Source organism: Chelonia mydas, chromosome 14 (genome assembly GCF_015237465.2).
Source record: "Chelonia mydas isolate rCheMyd1 chromosome 14, rCheMyd1.pri.v2, whole genome shotgun sequence".
NCBI lineage: Eukaryota > Metazoa > Chordata > Testudines > Cheloniidae > Chelonia > Chelonia mydas.
The window spans coordinates 18,459,615-18,479,200 of record NC_051254.2 but is presented as its reverse complement, the minus strand read 5'-3'; the positions used below and the strand labels follow the sequence as shown (position 1 = coordinate 18,479,200).

Sequence of the window (19,586 nt, the reverse complement as noted above, 5' to 3'; positions counted from 1 at the left end):
GCACTCGAGGCATAGTGTACTGGTCGACCACAGTACGGCTGTTTAGGGTGCGGTAGTCAATACACATCCGAATTTTCCCATTCTTTTTACGGACTACCACAATGGGTGAGGCGTATGGGCTGCGGGACTCTGTAATGATGCCATTCGCAGCCAGCTCCTGAAGATGATGTCGCACATCTTCCATCTCAGAGAGAGCAATCTTCCTAGATCTCTCCCTGAAAGGTCGAGAGTCATGGAGTCTGATATTGTGCTCTACTCCTTTTGCACATCCCACATCCCACTCATGCAGTGAGAACACCTTGGATCTTTCACAAAGTTTCTTCCTCAGGCGATCTTTCCAGTCCTCGGACACTGGTGAATCTCCAAAGTCAAACTTTGCTGGGTCTATTGTGGGAACTTGAGTTTCACACTGGGGTTTTACAATCGACTCAGGCTCAAAGAGGTCTGCTATCTTTTGTCCTTGCTTCACAACAACATCACGACTCGTTTCATTAGCAATCAGTATAGTCACCCTTTCCTGGGCTTCAGCAGGTAGGGTTATGACTCCACTGGGGACCAGCACTCCTTCAGGGAGCTCTCCTCCCATCGGCTGCTCTATCATTGCTAACGTCCCTTTACTGCCTTTCAGACAGGTACTCATGACAAGCACTTCTTGCTCCGTCCTTGCAGGCACTACTAAGGGGGTCGTGCCCGCGTACTTCAGTGCCCCAAGCGGTAGCTCAGATGTCTCCCTTTTAGAGCTCTCAATTTTCCTATAGGCTTCAGCACAAAGCGTATGGATCATCAGGGTATTCAGGTACTGGTCCCCAGCCCGCCTTCTGCAGTAATCCGCGAGTACCTTGAAGAGACTGGAGTTGGTCCCTATCAGCACAGACATATCAGAGGTCCCTTTAGGGTCAGGGCATATTAAGGCAGCTGTGTCTACCTCTTCTCTTACCCCAGCAACCTCCTCTGGGAATTCCAGGTGCACTATGACATACCCTTGGTAGGGGTATTCATCCATGCTGAGGCCACACAGGCCAAGGCCAGTCAGTGGCTGTATAGGCAGGTGCCTAAGCATCTGCTGGTAGAATGACTGAAATATAATAGTCACTTGAGATCCAGTGTCAAGCACTGCTTTACACTCCACCCCTTCAATCCTCACCGTGACCTCTGCTCGAGGCCCTATCAGTCCTGCGGGGATCCCAGCTGGACAGTCTTTTCTGGGGGAATCTTCAAATCCTGCAGACCTGGGGGGTCCCCGTCCCCAGACCCTCTGGCAGCTACCGGATCTCTCCCAACTGATCCTCAGCTTTCCATACACCAAGGAGGGGTTTTCTTCATTACGGCACTTGGCAGCACTGTGTCCATCCTGACCACATTGGTAGCAGAAGAATTGACCTTTCCCCCTTCGCCTGGGTGGGATGGTGGCTCTAAGTGCGGGCTTCTCAATTGCCACCGGTTGAGGCTTCTTATTCCTGGAAGTCTTAACTTGGTCAATGGTACTTTGCAGCTCAGCTATCCGTTCCGTCAGGACCTGCATTTGTTGGGCAAGTTCCTCTCTGGTGCTCACCATCAGTACACTGGCCGCTTGCAGTGGTGTTGTGCTGGCTGGATCCGATGTTTGGGCTTCCCAAAACTCACTGGCAGCCTGCCTTTCTTCCTCCTCTCTGACCTCTTTCATCAGCTGGGAGTAACTTGGGGGATGTTCCCGTCGTTCTCTTAGCTGGAGATGAAGTAGAATCGGGTTCTGATACTGAGTTCCTCTTACAATTTGAGCCAGTCTGGTCTGATCCATCTGCTCAGCAGTCACTGCTCCCCTCATGACAGCTCTCTGAAGCAGTCTCTCCAGTCTCTGTATGTAGGCTGAAGCCTTCTCGCCCTTTTGTTGTCGGGAATTAAGGAACTTACAGTAGCTGTCTTCAGGGTCCTCTACGCTCCCAAAGTTGTGTTCAAGGGCCTCTAGGCAGTCCTTCACACTGACCCCAGGGTCAGTGAGCTTCAGGGTGCGAATCACATCTAATGCTGGGCCGCCAAGGCTCTCTATGAGGCATCTTCGCTTTTCTGCATCTGGTACGGCCCACTCTTGCAGCATTTCAGTGGTATGCTCTAACCAGGGTTCAAACTCCTCCTCCCCAGCAAATAATCTTAACTTACGACAAGAGTTTGACGCAGCATGGGACAGCACAATCTTTTCCAATGTTTGCTCCAGAGCTTTTCTCCAATCATCAGCCGAGGCTGCAGCCTCTGAGCTAGAAGCTGCTGAGCCAGGGCCCAACAAACCTGACAAATTAGCCATTATACAAACAGTAATTTCCTCAAAATATAAGCACAAACAAAAAAATATATAAATTGTTTTCCAATGTAGTGGATCACTCAACAGGTGCTTGCGAGGGGTACTGACCCAGGGATCCCGGACGAGCCCCCAAAAATGTAACCCTTCTGCCCATCAGAGTTGGCAGCAACAAGGGCCGGGTTCAATATCTAGGGGATCCATTCCAATAACAAAATGCAAACCGGCTCGAGCCCCCACCCAGTGACCTGGGACAAATATATACCACCCCCGCTGGGCGCCTCCAAGAGGCAATACTTCCCCTCTCGCAAGCACATAGTCTGAGTGTAGCAAAAAGCCTTTTAATAACAGAGAGAAACAATGTGGCATTATGTTGGGGAAACACCACCAACAGGATTCATAACACAACCCATGAGCAAAAAAACCACCCCAAGCAAATTGGGGCATGCCCCTTTCCCTCGGGTTCTTGAGTCCCAGCACCCAAACGTCTCTTGAGTCCAGCAATCCACAAATCACCCAAAGTCCAAAAAGTCCAGCCCCAGAGTTCAAAAGTTCATCTGCATAGTGTTACTCCCCAGTCTGGCTAAAATGTGCCTGTGTGTGGGGGAAAGGGGTAAGGGGCACCTTACGTGTCCTGAAGCTGACTGCCCCACAGGGCTCTGCTCTGCTACGCTGTCTCACGAACGGCTCTGCTCCACCACGACCGGCTCTGCTCTGCACAGCTCGCCGTCTCACGAACACGCCGCTGTCTCACGAACGGCTCCGCTCCACCACGACCGGCTCTGCTCTGCACAGCTCGCTGTCTCACGAACGGCTCCGCTCTGCACAGCTTGCCGTCTCACGAACAGCACCACTGCACGCTAGATCTTCCGGCTCCCCACTACTTGACACAGTGCTCAGTGATTTCAGCTCTTAGTGATTTCAGCTCATAGTAGTGGGGGCCTTAGTGCTGGTGCACCATAAGGCCAACGTGAATGCAGCCCAGTACCTGTAGCAAGACTCTTAATAGACCCAAAATTAGCTCTGACATTCCACAGTAGAGAGAGACAGAGGTGCAATTGGTGCTTCAGGCCCTCACAAAGGGGCCCACACCACCAGGTACTAATACCTGTCTCAAGTCTCTCTCAATTCACACAGTTTTGGAACCCATGACCCTTGCCTAGCGAGTGCTACTCAGTTGATGGTGAGTCCCTCCATCATAACAAAAGGCCAAGTACAGTTCCAAGCACAGTTCCCATAATCAGGGTAATAACAATTTACTCTTCCCGCCCCAATAACAGACACTGGGGATCCCACAACAGCTGAAGTGACCATTTGGGCAGCTATGGCCTCAGTCTAGGCGGGGTGGGTGTGCCTATGCAAATGAGATCGGCCCCTGAAGTTTTTTTTCGACAACTTGCCACACCTCACCACCAGATGTCAGGGTGGAGCTCATCCTGACACTGCTTACATCATAATCCAAAATGGAGTATTGGTCATGTGACCCAAGGGTTAGCTAGAATGCTTCCCGCCCTTTTCAACGGTCAGTAGTGGTACAGTGGTAAACAAGTACCAGCTCAAACTGGTTTTGTGCAGGGATTCTACGGGGTTTCCCGCCTTAGAATCTTTATAAGGCTGGCAGTTATCTCAGTTAGGGGCTGCCCATCCTAGAGGCAGGTACACGCATCTTGCTCCAACGGGCCGTCTAGACTCCGGATCAATTACCCGTCACAGTCACAGCCATTATTATCTGCCTTCAGATGCCCTGCTGTCATCACGGAAGAACAGACTAACGAGGGATCACTTCAGTGTTCCTCTCTTGGGGGTCTATACGGGCTAAGAGATAAAGGGCCTGAGCAACCAACGGAAGGGTGATATATGTATGTCATACTTACCTTGTACCCCATCTGGTATTGATTTGGGTCCTGGCTTCACACCATGCATTCACTAGGTTACTGTACCTGTAAAAGAATAGGTTTCAGTTAATGTTTACTCGCTTCCCTGTCCCCACTTTGCTTACATCTCCCCAAATAAACATTTTCTGTTTGTTTTACATATACCTATCTTCACTTGTATCATTATCCATCATAGAAAGGGGGAGGGAAATTACATGGTAGAGGGTGATAGCCAACCAGATCAGAGATACTAGTCTCACAGTAAAGGAATGAGAGCTCATTTATTGTTGGGGGGCTCCCTGCTGCCTTATCCATTCTAGATCTTGTAGCTAACACTCTCTGCAGGCCACCCTGCTAGCCACTTGCCACACCTCTCCACCAGCTGCCTACTCACCAAGATGTCTCCAGGGCCCCCCCCAACACTTAACACAGCTCTCAGTGATTCCAACTCTCAGTAATTTCAGCTGTTAGTGAGGGAAGCCTCACCACTGGTGCACACTGGGCAGCCTCTTATAATTGAGATACTGTCCTAAAGTAGGTCTAATATTACACCTAGATATCAGTGATTTCAGCTCTGCAGCATATAATAAGACTCTCAATTGAATCTAAATTAGCTCTTTTATTATACCAAAGGGACAAGAAAGATCAAGTGGTGTCTAGGACCCTTAAACACAGCCAACACCACCAGGCACAAGTACCTGTCCCCACCTTCTCTCAACTCCTTGGGCTTTGGAACCCATGTCCCCAGCCTAGCGAGTGCTGTTCAGTTGAGGGTGAGTCCCTCCATTGGGGTATGTCAGGTACAGTTCTGTTGCCCTTGGTTCACACAACAAGGATAGCAACCCTCTATTACTCCTGCCCCAATAACAAGGAGACTGGAGATCCAACACCAGCCACAAGTGATCATTTGGGCAAGCAGTCCCATCATGCTGAGCACCTAGGTGGTGTGTGTGTCCGTGCAGATGAGATCAGCTTTTGAAGTTTTTTTCCCACAGCTCACCACTAGATGTCAGGGGAGAGCTCATCCAGACTTAGCTTACACTCTCACTCATAATTCCATTGACATCACTGGGATGGCTCATATGGATGTGTTACAGGAATAAGGCAACCCATTTGATGATTCTAGTGTCTGTTCACTTCAGTATAAAATGTCCACTTGCTTTAAAATGTGCCAGCCGGGACTCATCCCCCATGCTGGTGCAGAGCATGGTTTTCATCTCTGTCAAGAAACAGGGTGAAGTCTCCCTCCACCCACAGAGCACTGTGCCACACAGGCTTTCTCTGTGGCAAGGGACATCGGAGTGGGAGAGGCAGTGCGCCTGGGCCATGGCAGATAGGCTTGGGAAAACCCCTGCATAAGAGGTGCATAGTGGGTCACTAGCACAGCTCACTGGCTATCTGGCTGCTCCATATACCATCCTCTCAACCCCATGCATAGGCCCCTGGACAAAGCCTATTTATCTGGGCGTTGTGTTGGAGGACAAGAACCTGCTCCTGTGTGGCCAAAGATTCAGAGAGTCAGGAGTGGAACCCAGGACTCCAACTTCTCCTGTTCTAGACCAAACTCGCCAGCCTCCCTGTTCCACTCAAGGTGTGTTCATCCCCAAACTTCCCAAGCAGCGACTCCCATGTATTGGAGTCTGAGCTTGGGATGTCTTTTTCAATCCTCTGCCTTCTGCTGGTGGATACACAACCATGTTGAGTCAGTGTCTGTCTCAGGGGCCCATTTGGGAATCCTAGTACTACGTGCTAGGAATTAGCAACCTTGGGCCAGATCCTCCAATGTATTTAGGCTCCTAAATCAATGAAATCAGTGCAGGTTATGCAACTAAATACCTTTGAGGCTCTGGGCCCATTTGCCTGAGAACATGACTGTACAATAATGGACTTTGAAACATGGCAGAATCTTTCTAATGAAATCCACCATTATTACTTAAATCTACCACTCGCTGCCACTCTTCCATCTCCACGGCACATTGATTAGAGTTCAGAAATGGCTTTCCGGGATTTCTTGTTCTCTCGGTCTCTTGCTGTACATAAACGTAGCAGTGCAAACAGCAGGCACGAGAGCAGGGCAACATGTGTTTTGAGTCTACGCTTTGCACGAATCCCTCATCGCATTCCCATTCCCTGCATGCTGCCTTGGAAGGTGTCTTTGGTCTGGGACGCAGCAGAGGTCCACAGGAAACATTTGGCTTCACACCATATGCTGGCAGCCTAAAGCACTGCCGGAGAGACTGCTGTGCCTGAGCCTACACTGGTTTGTTGTTTGTCTTTCTAGAAACTGATACATGCCCCTCTCGCTCACTGATGTCAGTAGTAGTTAATGCTTAGCTTTTCCTCCAGGGATCTCAAAGCACTTTACAAACACTGGGGATGATTCTGCTTGGGTCCCTGAGCATTTCCCCTTAGTAAGGAACGCAGTCTCCCAATGCCTTTGTGAACCATTTTAGAGATGGGTAAACCGAGGCATACAAAGGCCACATGACAGAGTGTGAGGCAATAAGGAATAGAACCCAGGAGTCCTTGCTCAAACTCATTGAGCTGCACTCCCCGCCTCAAGAGGACATTGCAGAATAACGCTACATACACTGTTTCCGTTGAAACAATAACAATATTTGTATAGATAGTGCTGCTCACCAGTAGATCTCAAATCGTCCTCCCATGGCTGGTGAGCATCATTTTACAAACAGAGAACCTGAGACTCAGGGAAGTTCACTAGACTTACCCAGAGTCACACAGCCAATCAGTGGCAGAGCTAGAAAGAAGCCCCAAGGAATAGGGGTCCTAGTCTGAGACACTGAGGTCCAGTCCGGGTCCAGTCCACCCTATTGTTATTCCCCCACTGCATACAGTTATGGCATCAGCCGAGCACCCATTTAAGAACCAGCTCTACAAATACAGATAATGTGCTTAATTAAGACACAGTCATTTCTTCCTTTTTGCCGCGGTTGTGTCCTTTCCACAACTCGATAGCCACTGGCATAGCCTCACCTTTTCTTGACCTGTAGAATGATTTCTAATTCCTCTACCTGTCTCCAGCACTGAAAGATAGTAACACTTCATATTTAATGAGGTAAAAATGCTGGCTACAAGAATGAAAATGAAAGTGAAAGTTCCTTGGTGTTATGATGGGAAATCCAGTGCTTTCATTTCATTTTGTACCATGAGCTCAGGGATAAACACGAAGCTGGAAAATTCCCGCTTCGACTCACCATTTGTTAGTCTCTACGGTGCCACAAGTCTCTTTCTGCCAGGCTATGAAAACAACCCCATGGGCCGAAGCATCTGCAGAATAAACTGGAGTGGGAAAGCTTATAGCTTACAGCTGAAGTCCTTTTCTTGCAAGATTGCCAGCTGCTGGAAGTGACTTTACTAGGGAACGAAGCAGTCAGGGATCAAAAACTTATTCTGGATGCTTGTCAGCTTTCAGGTACTGTACTAGGTTATTCTTTTCCAGGCTCTGAACAGGTGACAGCCAGATTGTTTTTTTTCCATTGCAAAGCTTGCTGGTTTCCAGTTTAAACAGTCAGTTAGGAATTTGTATTGAAAATCTAACTCATCAGCTGAGCAACTCACGCTTTTAGAACATATCCTGTAGAAGGAAGTTCCTTGTTGCTTGTGTTTTATGCATGTTGCTTAGGATATGCAAACAATTCTCTGCAATTTTGAATATTTTCCCAAATCTTTTAATCCCACAAAGATTGCTTTTGCCTGCCACGAGATGAGACTAAGGCTACGTATTGATTGCAAAATATTTGTACATTGTTTTGTACTTTGTGTCTCCTCTCATAAGGCAGGTTCTCCATTTCTCGGATCATCCTAGTAGCCCCTCTCGGCACATGTTTCAGTTTGAATTCATCTTTCTTAAACATGGGAGACCAGAATTGCACACAGTATTCCAGATGAGGTCTCAAAGGTGCCTTGTATAACAGTACTAACACTTCCCTGTCTCTATTGGAAATACCTCTCTTGATGTGCCAAGGTCAGTAATAAAAATGTTAAATAAGATTGGTACTAAGACCGATCCCTGAGGAACTCCACTAGTAACCTCCCTCCAGCCTGACAGTTCACCTTTCAGTATGACCCACTGTAGTCTCTCCTTTTATCAGTCCCTTATCCACCTTTCAGTTCTCATATTAATCCCCATCTTCTCCAATTTAATTAATAATTTCCCAAGTGGACTGTGTCAAATGCCTTCCTAAAATCCAGGTAGATTAGTTCTACTGCATTTCCTTTGTCTAAAAAATCAGTTACCTTCTGAGAGAAGGAAATCAGGTTGGTCTGGCACGATCTACCTTTTGTAAAACCATGATGTATTTTATCCCAATTATGTTTACCTCCTTAACTACTTTCTCTTTCAAAATTTGTTCCAAGACCAGGCATACTATTGAGGTCAAACGAATAGGCCTGTAGTTTCCTGGATCACGTTTTTTTCCCTTTCACTACACTGCATGCCTGAACCATGTTGCTAACTGTGTCAGGCAGTAACCGGAGTGGAACCACCAACCAGTGGCTTTTCACAGTATAGGTGGGGTCTTACATGTGTCTTTATTCAAGTTACAACACTTTGCATTCAATACTAACCACCCTTAATGTAAGTGCTCCTTAATGATATGCACCTACCTCTGTGTTAACATCTTTCAGCCATAGACAGGTAGGAGCTGTTCTCCAGCCCCCTGCATGACAGTTTTTAATGCTCTACCATACCTGTTAGTGACTCTGGCTTATCTTTTTTGTTTAAATCCATTTTATTGACAAATGGACACGAAAAGTACAGAGCCTCTTGTTAATGTCCCGCTGACTTTTGCTGGTACCTGGTATTGCACAAGATGTTACCTTAAGGGCTGGATGGAAAATGAGGTCACTTCAAGGCATAGGTGCAAACACTGGGGGCTGAGTGTGACATGTCACTCCCTCATTGTGCTGTTCTGGTGATGGCCCCTTTAGTGCTGCTACAGGACTCATTAATTCATATTCCTGGTTCCCTCCTCATCATTTTTATCGAGCTATCTATTTCTAGGACACGTAGATCTGGGAAAGTTTAGTTAAGTGCATGCCTGATTCTACTGGTCTGCATAAAACGCTCCACATGAAAACCCTGTAGAACTGTCCAAATATTTCATACATATTTTGTGAAATCCACACAAAATATACAGAACAGGCCACAATGTCTGTACAGAGTGGTATACGGCTCACAGATCAACATCAGAGCTGGGAAAAATTGGTAAATGTTGGTCTCTGAAAATCCATGTACAATTTTTCATTAGTTCATTTTTGCAGGATGCCCTTTGCCTCTGGTTTCAGCCAGAATGAAGGTACATTGGTACATTGAAGGTCTGTAGGCAAAAAAGCTGGTGCTGCAGATCAGTGTTGAGATGCTTTGGCAGAGCTGCATGTGGGCCTAGGAATGGAACAACAGCCATGCTGCAGGCCAGGGCTGAGGGGCGCTGGCAAAGCTGTGTGCAGATTTAGCAGCAGAATAAGTTGATGTCGCAGGATGGGATTGAGGTGCGTTAATTAAGCCTGTGGGAGAAGTTTGCCCAGCATCAGCTTCATATGCTAAGTCGGACTCAGTCTTAAGGGAACGCTTTCCTGAGCACTACATTCAAATCCATGATTTTCATCAGTGTGATAGGGAGGACACTGAAAGCGTTCCCAGAGATTTCCAGACACCTTTGAAAGCCTCAAAAATTATGGCTTTTTTTCAGGCCAAACTAAGAGGCCACTCCAGTTTGTAGGCTAATCATTCCAGCAAACCTGTGAGTAAGAAAAAGACAGATGGACAGTCTAGAATTGGGTGAGGAAAAAAAATGGACTGTGCCTAGGCGGTAAGATTTCACACACAAAGAATTGTTGATTTCCATTGAATTTAATGGCACTGTTCATTGGGGTATGACATCAGCCAACTTGATTTTTTTTAAATTTGACTCTAATTTGACTAGCTTCTGTTAGCCCACCTTTGAAATAGTATGTCCAGAAATGTTTGCTTAAATTCCTTTAAAGATGTTATAAGGACGTTTCTGTTCCCTGGTCGATGCTTATAAGGATCTTTATGAGTAATTCCTTAACTGAACTCAGTGAAGTTCAGCATCTGCTTAATTTTTTACATGATCATGGCCAATTGACTGTTTAGGGGAAACGGTGAAATTGACTATGTACAAAATACACTTTTTAAAACTTTGTTCACTGATGATAACCTGGTAAGAATAGAAGGTGCAAAATTTTCAGAGAAAAGTAAGATTGTTTTCAAATTAACAGCATCCCTCTAAATAATGACGTTTATTTATGTACAGCATCCTCCATATACTTAAGCGCTGTGAAACAGAGAGGAATGTCCTTAGGAGTTGCTAGTAGCCTGAGGTGGGAGGATAGGACCTGAAACTTGCAAAGATTAGAAGTGCAACACAACATAAATTTTGTGCATTGTCACTTGTTAACAGAGTGCATTGCGCCCTCTGGTGGTTTAAAAGGAAACATACAGGAATTTCATTATTTAGCATCACCAAGTTCAGATGAAGAATAAATACATCTGATGTTTTTTATTTTCTGAGAGCTCGATGGGTCTCAGGATAGTGATGGAAGATCCAGCAGCTTAGCACCTGAGTCACTGATTTAAATCTCAGCCATGGTAGCAATGCAGGGAAGTTATTAAAGTCTGAAAACTGCTTAGCGGTTTAGTAATGATTCTCAGGCCAAATTCCTGCAGGACAGATGTCCACATGGCAGACCCCTGCACCATGACTGCACTGCACCCTTGCCACCACTCCAGCACAGACGCCAAAGGTTGCCTGGGCCATGGAGACAATTACCTGCTCATCCTTAGAAGTGGTTAATCCACAGCAGATTTGAAGCTACATTCCTCTTGGGTTTAGCACGATAGGGTTGGTAGCAATCTCTACATTTAGGATGCCTAACGCTTTCTGATATAAATGACTCTTGCGACTGTTGTTTTGAGAAGCTCCCATGCCTCCCTTGTTTGCAGTAGGCCTTTGATATGTGGGGAGAGGGAAACCCCTCAGACTGGAGACGGGCCTTCCCTACCCCGCACCATGAAATTCCATTCAGGTTTTGCTGAGATGTACACTTTTGAATATCACCATTTTCATACTCTTGCTTGCATTCTTCTGTGCCCAAGCCATGAGGCTAGGGTGGGCTCTGGGAGCGGTCACAAGGGTCAGAGACAGTCTAAGCCAGGGTCACACAGTGTCAGAATCAGCAACAGAACCCAAGTGTCCCCACAGCCAACCACTTCCTTGACTAGATCGTGCTGCCTCCCTATACTGCACAGGCATCGTCCAAAGGCATTTGCTGTGTTGTACAATGGGTTCTTCTTTCAGTAAAAGTCCTGTGATGAGGGGTCGTTTTGTTGCTGGTGGAAAGGAGATTAAACAGGATGAGAAGGGGACAGGAATTCTAAAGGCTGTAAATTAAGTTTATACCCAGGAAATTGATGTCACCTCTTCTGCTCTGATAGAATAATACCAAAACGCTGGACGTCTACAGCATCTTTCACCTCAGGATCTCAGACATCTGAGACACACGCCTGATGGGCTCCCTCCAGAAAACAGCTGCATGCCTCCTGTTCCTGTCCATTTTCTCAAGTGCCTCCCACGGCCGTAAGTCACCTCATTTTACTGTGTTTGCCTCTCATCACACAATAATATATATTTTATGCTCCAAGGAGAAAGCTGAACTGTTAACAATTAAAACCAGCAACCCAATGAACTGGGGCAAGGGCAAGGAGGAAACCGAGTTAGGCTACTTGGAAAGAACTGAAGCTAGAGCCTTCTGAGGAGAGGGACTAGCAGCTTGGCAAGAAGAGACATTACAGTACTGATAGTCTAAGGGGATACTGCAAACCACAGAATCACCTCTTCCCTCCAGCTCCACTCCCACCACAACCAGCGTGGTTTGGAATCAGCCAGCAGATCCGTTTTAGGGCAATTGTTATATCCCATTTGTCTCCTGTAAACTCAGACAGGTGGTCACTGCTCCCACTGGCTCAGCCAATAAGGAACCTCCACTTTGGCTCTCCTGGGAGAACCCCTGTCTACCGAGCCCCCACATTCCAGACTAAGACTGAGACTAAGATGTGCTAATATGCTAACAGTGCTACTCCACCCACTGGAAATGCTCTTTGGATAAAGTAGATTTAAATGCTGGCCATCAGTTGTCTGTCATCTTAGGGCACATTCACCACAGGAGTAATTCTGCAGACATCAGTGGAATTACACTAGAGATTAGTCAAACCCAAATTAAAATTCTGTGCTCAGTTGCGCATATTTGCTTATGTAAGGTAGCACAGGTGTAACTTGGGACAGAATATGGCCAAATGGTCTCGAACGGATACAAGTTTTCTCCACTTAAACCTATTCTATATTTTAGCAATCAAACACTTGTTTTTCACTTAATGATTTCTGTTTGAGTAATAATTTATTTTTGTTCTTTTTCCCTGCACCTCCCTCAGAATTTCTCACCTTCAACTGCAGTGATGTCAAAACAGAATATAACAAAACGGCAACAATTTCATGCATTAGCAACAAGAAGATTACAAATGTGGTCATTAAGCGCTGTGAAAATTGTAATAAACAGAACTCGTGCTTAGAAAGTGTCATAAACACGTGGGCAAGAAAGGATTCCAGTGAAGAGGGAAGAATTCGGTTGGTGCTACAACACAATGTTTCTGAAGTGCACATACAGGAAGTAAAAGCAACTGATGAAGGAGGTTATAAATGGCATCTTTATTCTGACGCTGGGCACCGCGCTGGATGTGCAACCCTTGAGGTTACAGGTAAACTCACAGCACAGAGGGGATCATGGACACTATAATAAAGCTACTCCAGATTTCAGTTACTTTTTTGAGCATTTTAATAAATAAATTCAGTTCGACCATGGATTAGTTTTCAGAGGACGATTACCAGCACTAGAGGTTTTGGAGATAAAATAAAGAGGTTTTCAGAATAAACAAACATTTCAAACACCGAGTTAGGCCCTGCACAGCCCCATTGTCTTAAAATGGTTGAAATACCATAAAAGAATGGAGACTGTTTGGTGACCTGTGTTGGACAGGTGAAAGCTCAGCGGTTATTGTTCTTGTACTCAGCACTCCATGAGTGAGCTCACCGAGTGTCAAGGTTGTAGCTCAATAGAGACACGGAATTGGACTGTGTTCTTCTCCCTGTTCCAGTCATTTGTATTATATTAGCTTGTTCAGGGCCAGACTGTGGCCTTTACTGTATAGCCACCCAGGGTTAAAGGACACCGTTCCCTTGTGCCTGTTGCCCATGTCATCGGTACCAGTGCAGGGTGGGAGAGCAGCCACAAGACTTGCAGCCACAAGAGTTGGTTCTGCCCTTCCCCCAAACATATCACCCAATGCAGCTGCCTCCTGTGTGCAAGCGGAAGTATCCTTTGCCAGGTAGAGGCCTGGCATAGATTATCCACCCTCTCTTCCCTCTCCCTTGAGCCCTTAGGAAATGGGGGACCAGATTGTGAGTCTGGTTTTGTTTCTCTTGGTGTGCACATCATACAGCACAGTACAGCAATACTCTGAGGCAGCTAAGTTGGGTTTCTCATGGAGAGTGCTGGTAAAGCTGGTTAAGACACCTTCTGCTTCCTCAGAAACCAGGCTTGCACTGCCCGTCAGGTTAGTCCCGTGGCCATCAGGAATAGATAAATGCTGCCAGAGAGGGTTGTGATGCATTGGTAGAGCTGTGGAGGAAGTCTGACCTGGGATCTGTAATGAGACTTTCTGGTAAGCAAGAGGGGAAAGAGGGCACCTTTAGATCCACACTAAATGAGTTAATTTCTGGGTTTACCTGCAGTCAATAAAGTAAGAGTTTGTTAACCAAGATTAGCATGGAGCTAGGGTTGACTGAGGTTTCCTGCAATGGCCTTCAAAGGGCACCTACCGTATTGATCAGCAAGCCCCTCGCTCCTGAGGATGGGGCCCGTGGAATAAGGGAGCAGAATGAGGTGGGCCAAGATCTAAAATTTCCCAAGTGGCAGCAATTGTCTGTGCTGTAGGAAAGCTGGGGTTGCAACAGCCATGGCTAGAATAGCAGGAGTCACACAGGTCAGCACTGGACCAGACACAGGGGGCTGAGAAAAGGACCGAGGGCAGTTGAATTGCTGGGTGAGGGAAGCCTGTAGAGCACATGGCTCCACTTTGTGTGACTGAAGTCACGGCTGTCAAGCCCTCCGCATTAGAGGTTCACCCACAATATAAAACGTTTAGAGAAATCAATCAGGTGTAAACGGACACCCAAACCACCCTGGCAGAAACCATTTTTGTTTATAAACTCCCTGCCATCTCCAGAATCTTTAGTGACACCTCAATCCACTTTTCTTTTATTGTCAGTTTCCCTTTTTTCCCCAGCTGTACTCACACGTATGGTATAAGGTGTAGTTGTGACCCACCCTAGCACCAGATCCTTTAGCTCCATCCCCACAGAAATCCAGCCAGGACTGTCATTACACAGTTCTAGGGTCAATTCATCCTCAACTGAACTTCAGTGGAGTTACCCACACACGCCAAGGCTGAATTTGACCCATAGATTAGCTGTTAATTCAGACCCCTAGTCACCTATTGTGGAAAAAAGCAATGGATATTGTACAAGCCATAATCAACACTGTGTTTCTTTCAGCTCCAGAAACTGAGCCTAATCTCACTAGGAACGGAACAAAGCTCACCTGCCTGTCACCTATAGGGCATCGACAAAGGGAGATCCATTGGTTCGATGGCCACGGGACTAACCTGACGGGCAGTGCAAGCCTGGTATCTGAGGAAGGAGAAGATGGCTTAACCAGCCTTACCAGCACTCTCCATGAGAAACCCAACTTAGCTGCCTCAGAGTATTGCTGTACTGTGCTGTATGATGTGCACACCAAGAGAAACCAAACCAAGTGCCTTAGTGCCCACAAAGCAGTTACTGATTACCCTCATTTTACTTCAACCCCAGGTATAAGATATAGCAGAAGTACTTTGAGTTTCAGCCATAAATCAATAGTCTCCTGATGATGAAACGTTAGCAGGTGTCTTGTGCAGAATTCTTGCTCCCCAGCTGGAAAGGGGTGACTGGAAGTTCTCAGAGTACTAGTTCTAATGTTATTATTATTGAGCACCACCAACATACTGTTCCAGGAATAGCTGTCTAAAGATAAAGCAGAGATTTTTGAATAATATGTCACATGCTTCTGCTTCACATGGTAGATTAGTCTAGATTTTTTTATAAAACAAAGCAATGTGGGCAGTGCATTTTGTACAAGAAAGGGCTGAGGCACCTGACGCCAGGAGCGGTTTCACAGCTGTGAATCGCACATGGAGATTGGTGCCAAAGTATTTCCCATTGGCTAGCTTAGGCAGCTCCTCACTCAGTGTGCTGGCTTTTGCAGATCCCTTTCTTAGGCTCCTAAATCTCCTCAAGCAGCACATAGAGAGTTGGGTGCCTGACTCAGGGCTGTGGATTCCACTGGGTAACAAGATGCCTAAGACTCTTTGTGGATCTAGCCTGTAGCTGCTCAAGTTTTATTGGAAGTCAACATTGGCTCCTAAACCACTTAGGCACTTTTGAAAATTTTACTTGAAGTAAGCTGAAAACAAGATCACAAAAGTTACCATCAATATCTGCTGAATGTACCATGACACACAAATCATCCCACTAAGAATTACTGTTTTAAACAAGCTACAGCTTTAGTTGGCACCATAATGTTTTTGAGTCCTTATTAACACACCTGGTTTTTCTTCCAGATCCAGAAATTCCGAAGACCATGAAAGAGCATGTTGCCACCATTCTAGTGCTCCTCTTTCTGGTTCTCTGCTCTTTTGCAGCTGTTCTATACTACAAGTACCGCCAGCGGGTACAGTCTGACAACACACATTAAGGGCGAAGCCTGTCCGATCTGCACCTGCTGAATTTCAAAAAGTCACTTCCTAGGAGCTAGTGCCACAAACTCAGGTAATCCACACTTAATGGTGATAGCCTGGAACAAACATGTGGGGAGTGTCCATGCCAGCCTTTGTAAATGTGTTAGCTACCACAGGTTAATTGATAACAAAATTATTTGAGATTAAAATGCCTAGTGCAGACCAATCCCATGAGTTTAGAAGAGGGAGGAATGCTGCTGCTTAAGGATATGTCTACACTGCAAAAGAAAAACTCTTTGTTCAGGTTAAAATAGCAGTGAAAATATGGTAACTTGGATTAGCAGCTCAAATTCAACCCCAGTCTCCCCTGGGGTATGTCTACACGGCAGCTGGATGTGAGCCTCCCAGCCTGGGTAGACAGACTCACACTAGCTGGGCTCAAGCTATCATGCTGAAAATAGCTCCGTGGCAGTTGTACCTCCAGCAAGAATTGGGCTAGCCACCCGAGCTCACACCCAGGGGTCAGGTGGGCTGGAGAGCCCGAGCCACAATGTCCACACTGCTATTACGAGCACAACTCTGCCTACCCAGGTTGAGAGGCTTGCGCCCTGCTGCGGTGTAGACATATCCCTTTCGGCCTGCACTCTACTGCTGTCCCAAATTAAAAGTAGAGTTGCTACATCTTCACTACTATTTTAATCTGAATTAGGAACACAACTCTTTTTGCAGTGTAGACATATCCTTACTCTCCTCTTGATCTTACTGGCTTGATTTAGCCAGTATTTATGTGCACTTGAACCCCTCCATGCTACAAACCAGGTAGAGTTCGTTCCAGCCCATACTTCTTCATGACTGAAACCTAACACGTAATGCTACACCCAAGAACGTAATGGGAAGTTTGCATGATCCTTGGTGGAGACTGATTCCATACAAATGAACAAATGCAAACCCGTAACACCCAACAGACCTTACCTTGCACCCCCTAAAGAGGATGAGAAATTGTAATGGAGACAGCAGGAGAGTAGAGTGTCCCTGCTTCTCCTTCAGGCAATCAAGGGTATCTTTTTCCTGCACTAAAGTACCCTGTGCTTTTCAGTCATATCCATAGAATGTGTCCTACCATGCTCAGCTGATGGACCCCAAACCTCCTATTCAGTGCTTCCACCCTCCCCCAACCACTCCTTAAAACCACCACACAACTCTACCCATGCCTGTTAAACCTACCGAAACTCAGCCTCTGCCCCTCTATACTCATCTGCAATGTTATGTTCGCTTCCAGTCCTGGCAACCCACCCAGCTCTCCCATTGCACCTCATCACTGGCAGTGTGAGCCAACAGGCTACAGACAGAGGCCAGGTCTGCCCTGTAAAGTCTGGCCAGCATAGCTATGTTGGTTGGGGTGTGAAAAAAAAAAAATCATACCTATTCTGGAAAAATGGCTATGTAGCTGCAGTTTATTGAGGTGAAGGGGCACTTTTGCCTGGATGGTTTGTGTTGTTAGGAGAGATGGTTGAACTCTTCAGATGTAAGTTTTTAACAGGGACAGTAACCAACCACTGGAACAAGGGCCATGGTGGATTCTCCATCAATAGCTGTTTTCAAATCACTATTGGATTTTTTTTTAAAGATATGCTGTAGTTCAAAAGGAATTATTTTGGGCAAGTTTAATGGCCTGTGTCACACAGGAGGTCAGACTAGATGGTCACAATGGTCCCTTCTGGCCCTGGAATGTAGAAATCTATGAACTATAGCAGCAGAGAATGCCTCTTGTTGGAACATGCTGGGTTTCCATCGAGGGCTTTGCCAGTGCAGTTATATGGTATTGACAAAGCTTTTGTAGCCCCTCAGAACACTACCCTCTGTGGAGCAACAGTGACAGAATCCCCTCGGCCCTAGAGGCAGTTCCACTAGGTCAGAGCTGAGGTACCTTGGCAAGGCCATGCAAGGGAAGCTGGCACCACCACAGTCTGTGCTTTGCTTGTTCTGTATCCAAACAGATACACACTGGGCCTGGTTCTGATCTAATTGACACCCATTTTACACTGGTGCAATGTCTCTGACGGTCATGGATTCTTATTTACACTGGTGTGAGAAAGAGCAGGAGCAAGCTCGCCATTACCCAGCTGCCACTAACCTGGCTTCAGGCATTTCTTTTGTAAAGAGGGAATTGAGTCGATGGTGTTCTCACAAGAGTTTCCCCCCCGATTTTTACAGATGAAAAAGCAGAAGAAAATGCACCTAACTACGAAGTCTGACATGTGAAAACAAGATGGCTCCTGATAGGAAACAATGATGATCCAGCCTGCACCAATGCAGCTGAATTTAAGCAAAACAGTAGATACAGAAACTGACACATTCAGTACATACACACTCAGCAATCAAACAACCATCATAGAATCATAGAATATCAGGGTTGGAAGGGACCTCAGGAGGTCATCTAGTCCAACCCCCTGCTCAAAGCAGGACAATTCCCAACTAAATCATCCCAGCCATCATCAATGCAATGGTCTCCATGCCATTCATCTTAACTGGCCGCATGTATCTATGTGAGGTCATCACAACCCCCACAAGGTTGATTAAGCCACATGGGCCTGCATGATCACCCAGATTGCACTGCATGGGCTCCTCAGTGTTAGGACATTGGGCAGCTATATGCTCTAGTTCTCCACAAGCATAACACCTATATCCTGCTCGGGATATCCCCTATTCTTTGGGCTATCAGGTCTTACCCCACAACCCTCTCTCCTCAGTCCCCCAAATCCCTTTGCAGACTCCGGCTGCTCTTCAGCATCATCGTAGGCCTTCTGGGCTTCCCCACATAGGAAAGGGGCAAGGATGCTGGCCCACTGGTCTCAGGGCCAGGCCTCATGTAGGGCTGTTCTCTCAAAGGTGAGAAGGTACGCCTCCACATCATCTTCCACCGTCATCTTTTGCAGTTAACTTCTGGCCCTTCGGGGTTTCATCTCATTAAGGCCATGTGTCAGAGTGGTCAGGGCCTTTAGCTGGCTTACGACCTCCTGCAGGGTGGCTCAATCCTGGGCTGCCTGGCTTATCAGCAGCTGATTTGTCTCCTGTTGTAGTCGTACCAACTCCTGTTGGGCGGTCATCTGGGTCCTGGTAGCCTCTTGTTATGCTGCCATGGCCTGCACCAGTGCCCTCACTAGATCATCCATTTGCGGGGGCAGGGAGGTGATCTACCTTGCCCTGGGATGATTCTCAGCACCAATGCGATCCCCCTTCTGACACCACGTGCAGCAAGCACCCTTTCTGCCTCGCCAGGTTTAGCACTCCCTTCTCTGGCAGGGACAGGGCCTGGAGTACATCAGCCCCCACTCTGGAGCGTGTCTGTCTTCCCTCTTCGGGGTTTGTTTCTCAGAGCCTTCCCAGTAGGCCTCAGGGCAGGCCTGAGGAGTCCTCCTCTGCCAAACAAAGGGGAACAAGCCTATAAAGCACCAAAACAAAAAGGGAATACCTTTCTCTGACCCCCTCACTGGGGCAGGTGTTCTCCTGTCGCTGGCCCCAGGGTGTCAGTCCTTCCCCTAAACAGGCACTGGGTTTTGGGTGTCTCCCC

The 19,586-nt window shown here is 46.8% G+C and overlaps 1 protein-coding gene across 1 annotated transcript; it reads left to right on the top strand.

Moving 5' to 3' along the window:
• Positions 1-7,340: 7,340 nt before the first annotated feature.
• Positions 7,341-18,407, top strand: LOC114022559. The gene is made up of 6 exons (XM_027834718.3): positions 7,341-7,579; positions 11,624-11,765; positions 12,617-12,940; positions 14,796-15,110; positions 15,899-16,106; positions 18,230-18,407. The coding sequence occupies exons 2-5, from the start codon at positions 11,696-11,698 to the stop codon at positions 16,030-16,032; spliced, it is 843 nt and encodes a 280-aa protein (XP_027690519.2). The 5' UTR covers positions 7,341-7,579; positions 11,624-11,695; the 3' UTR covers positions 16,033-16,106; positions 18,230-18,407.
• Positions 18,408-19,586: the final 1,179 nt, after the last annotated feature.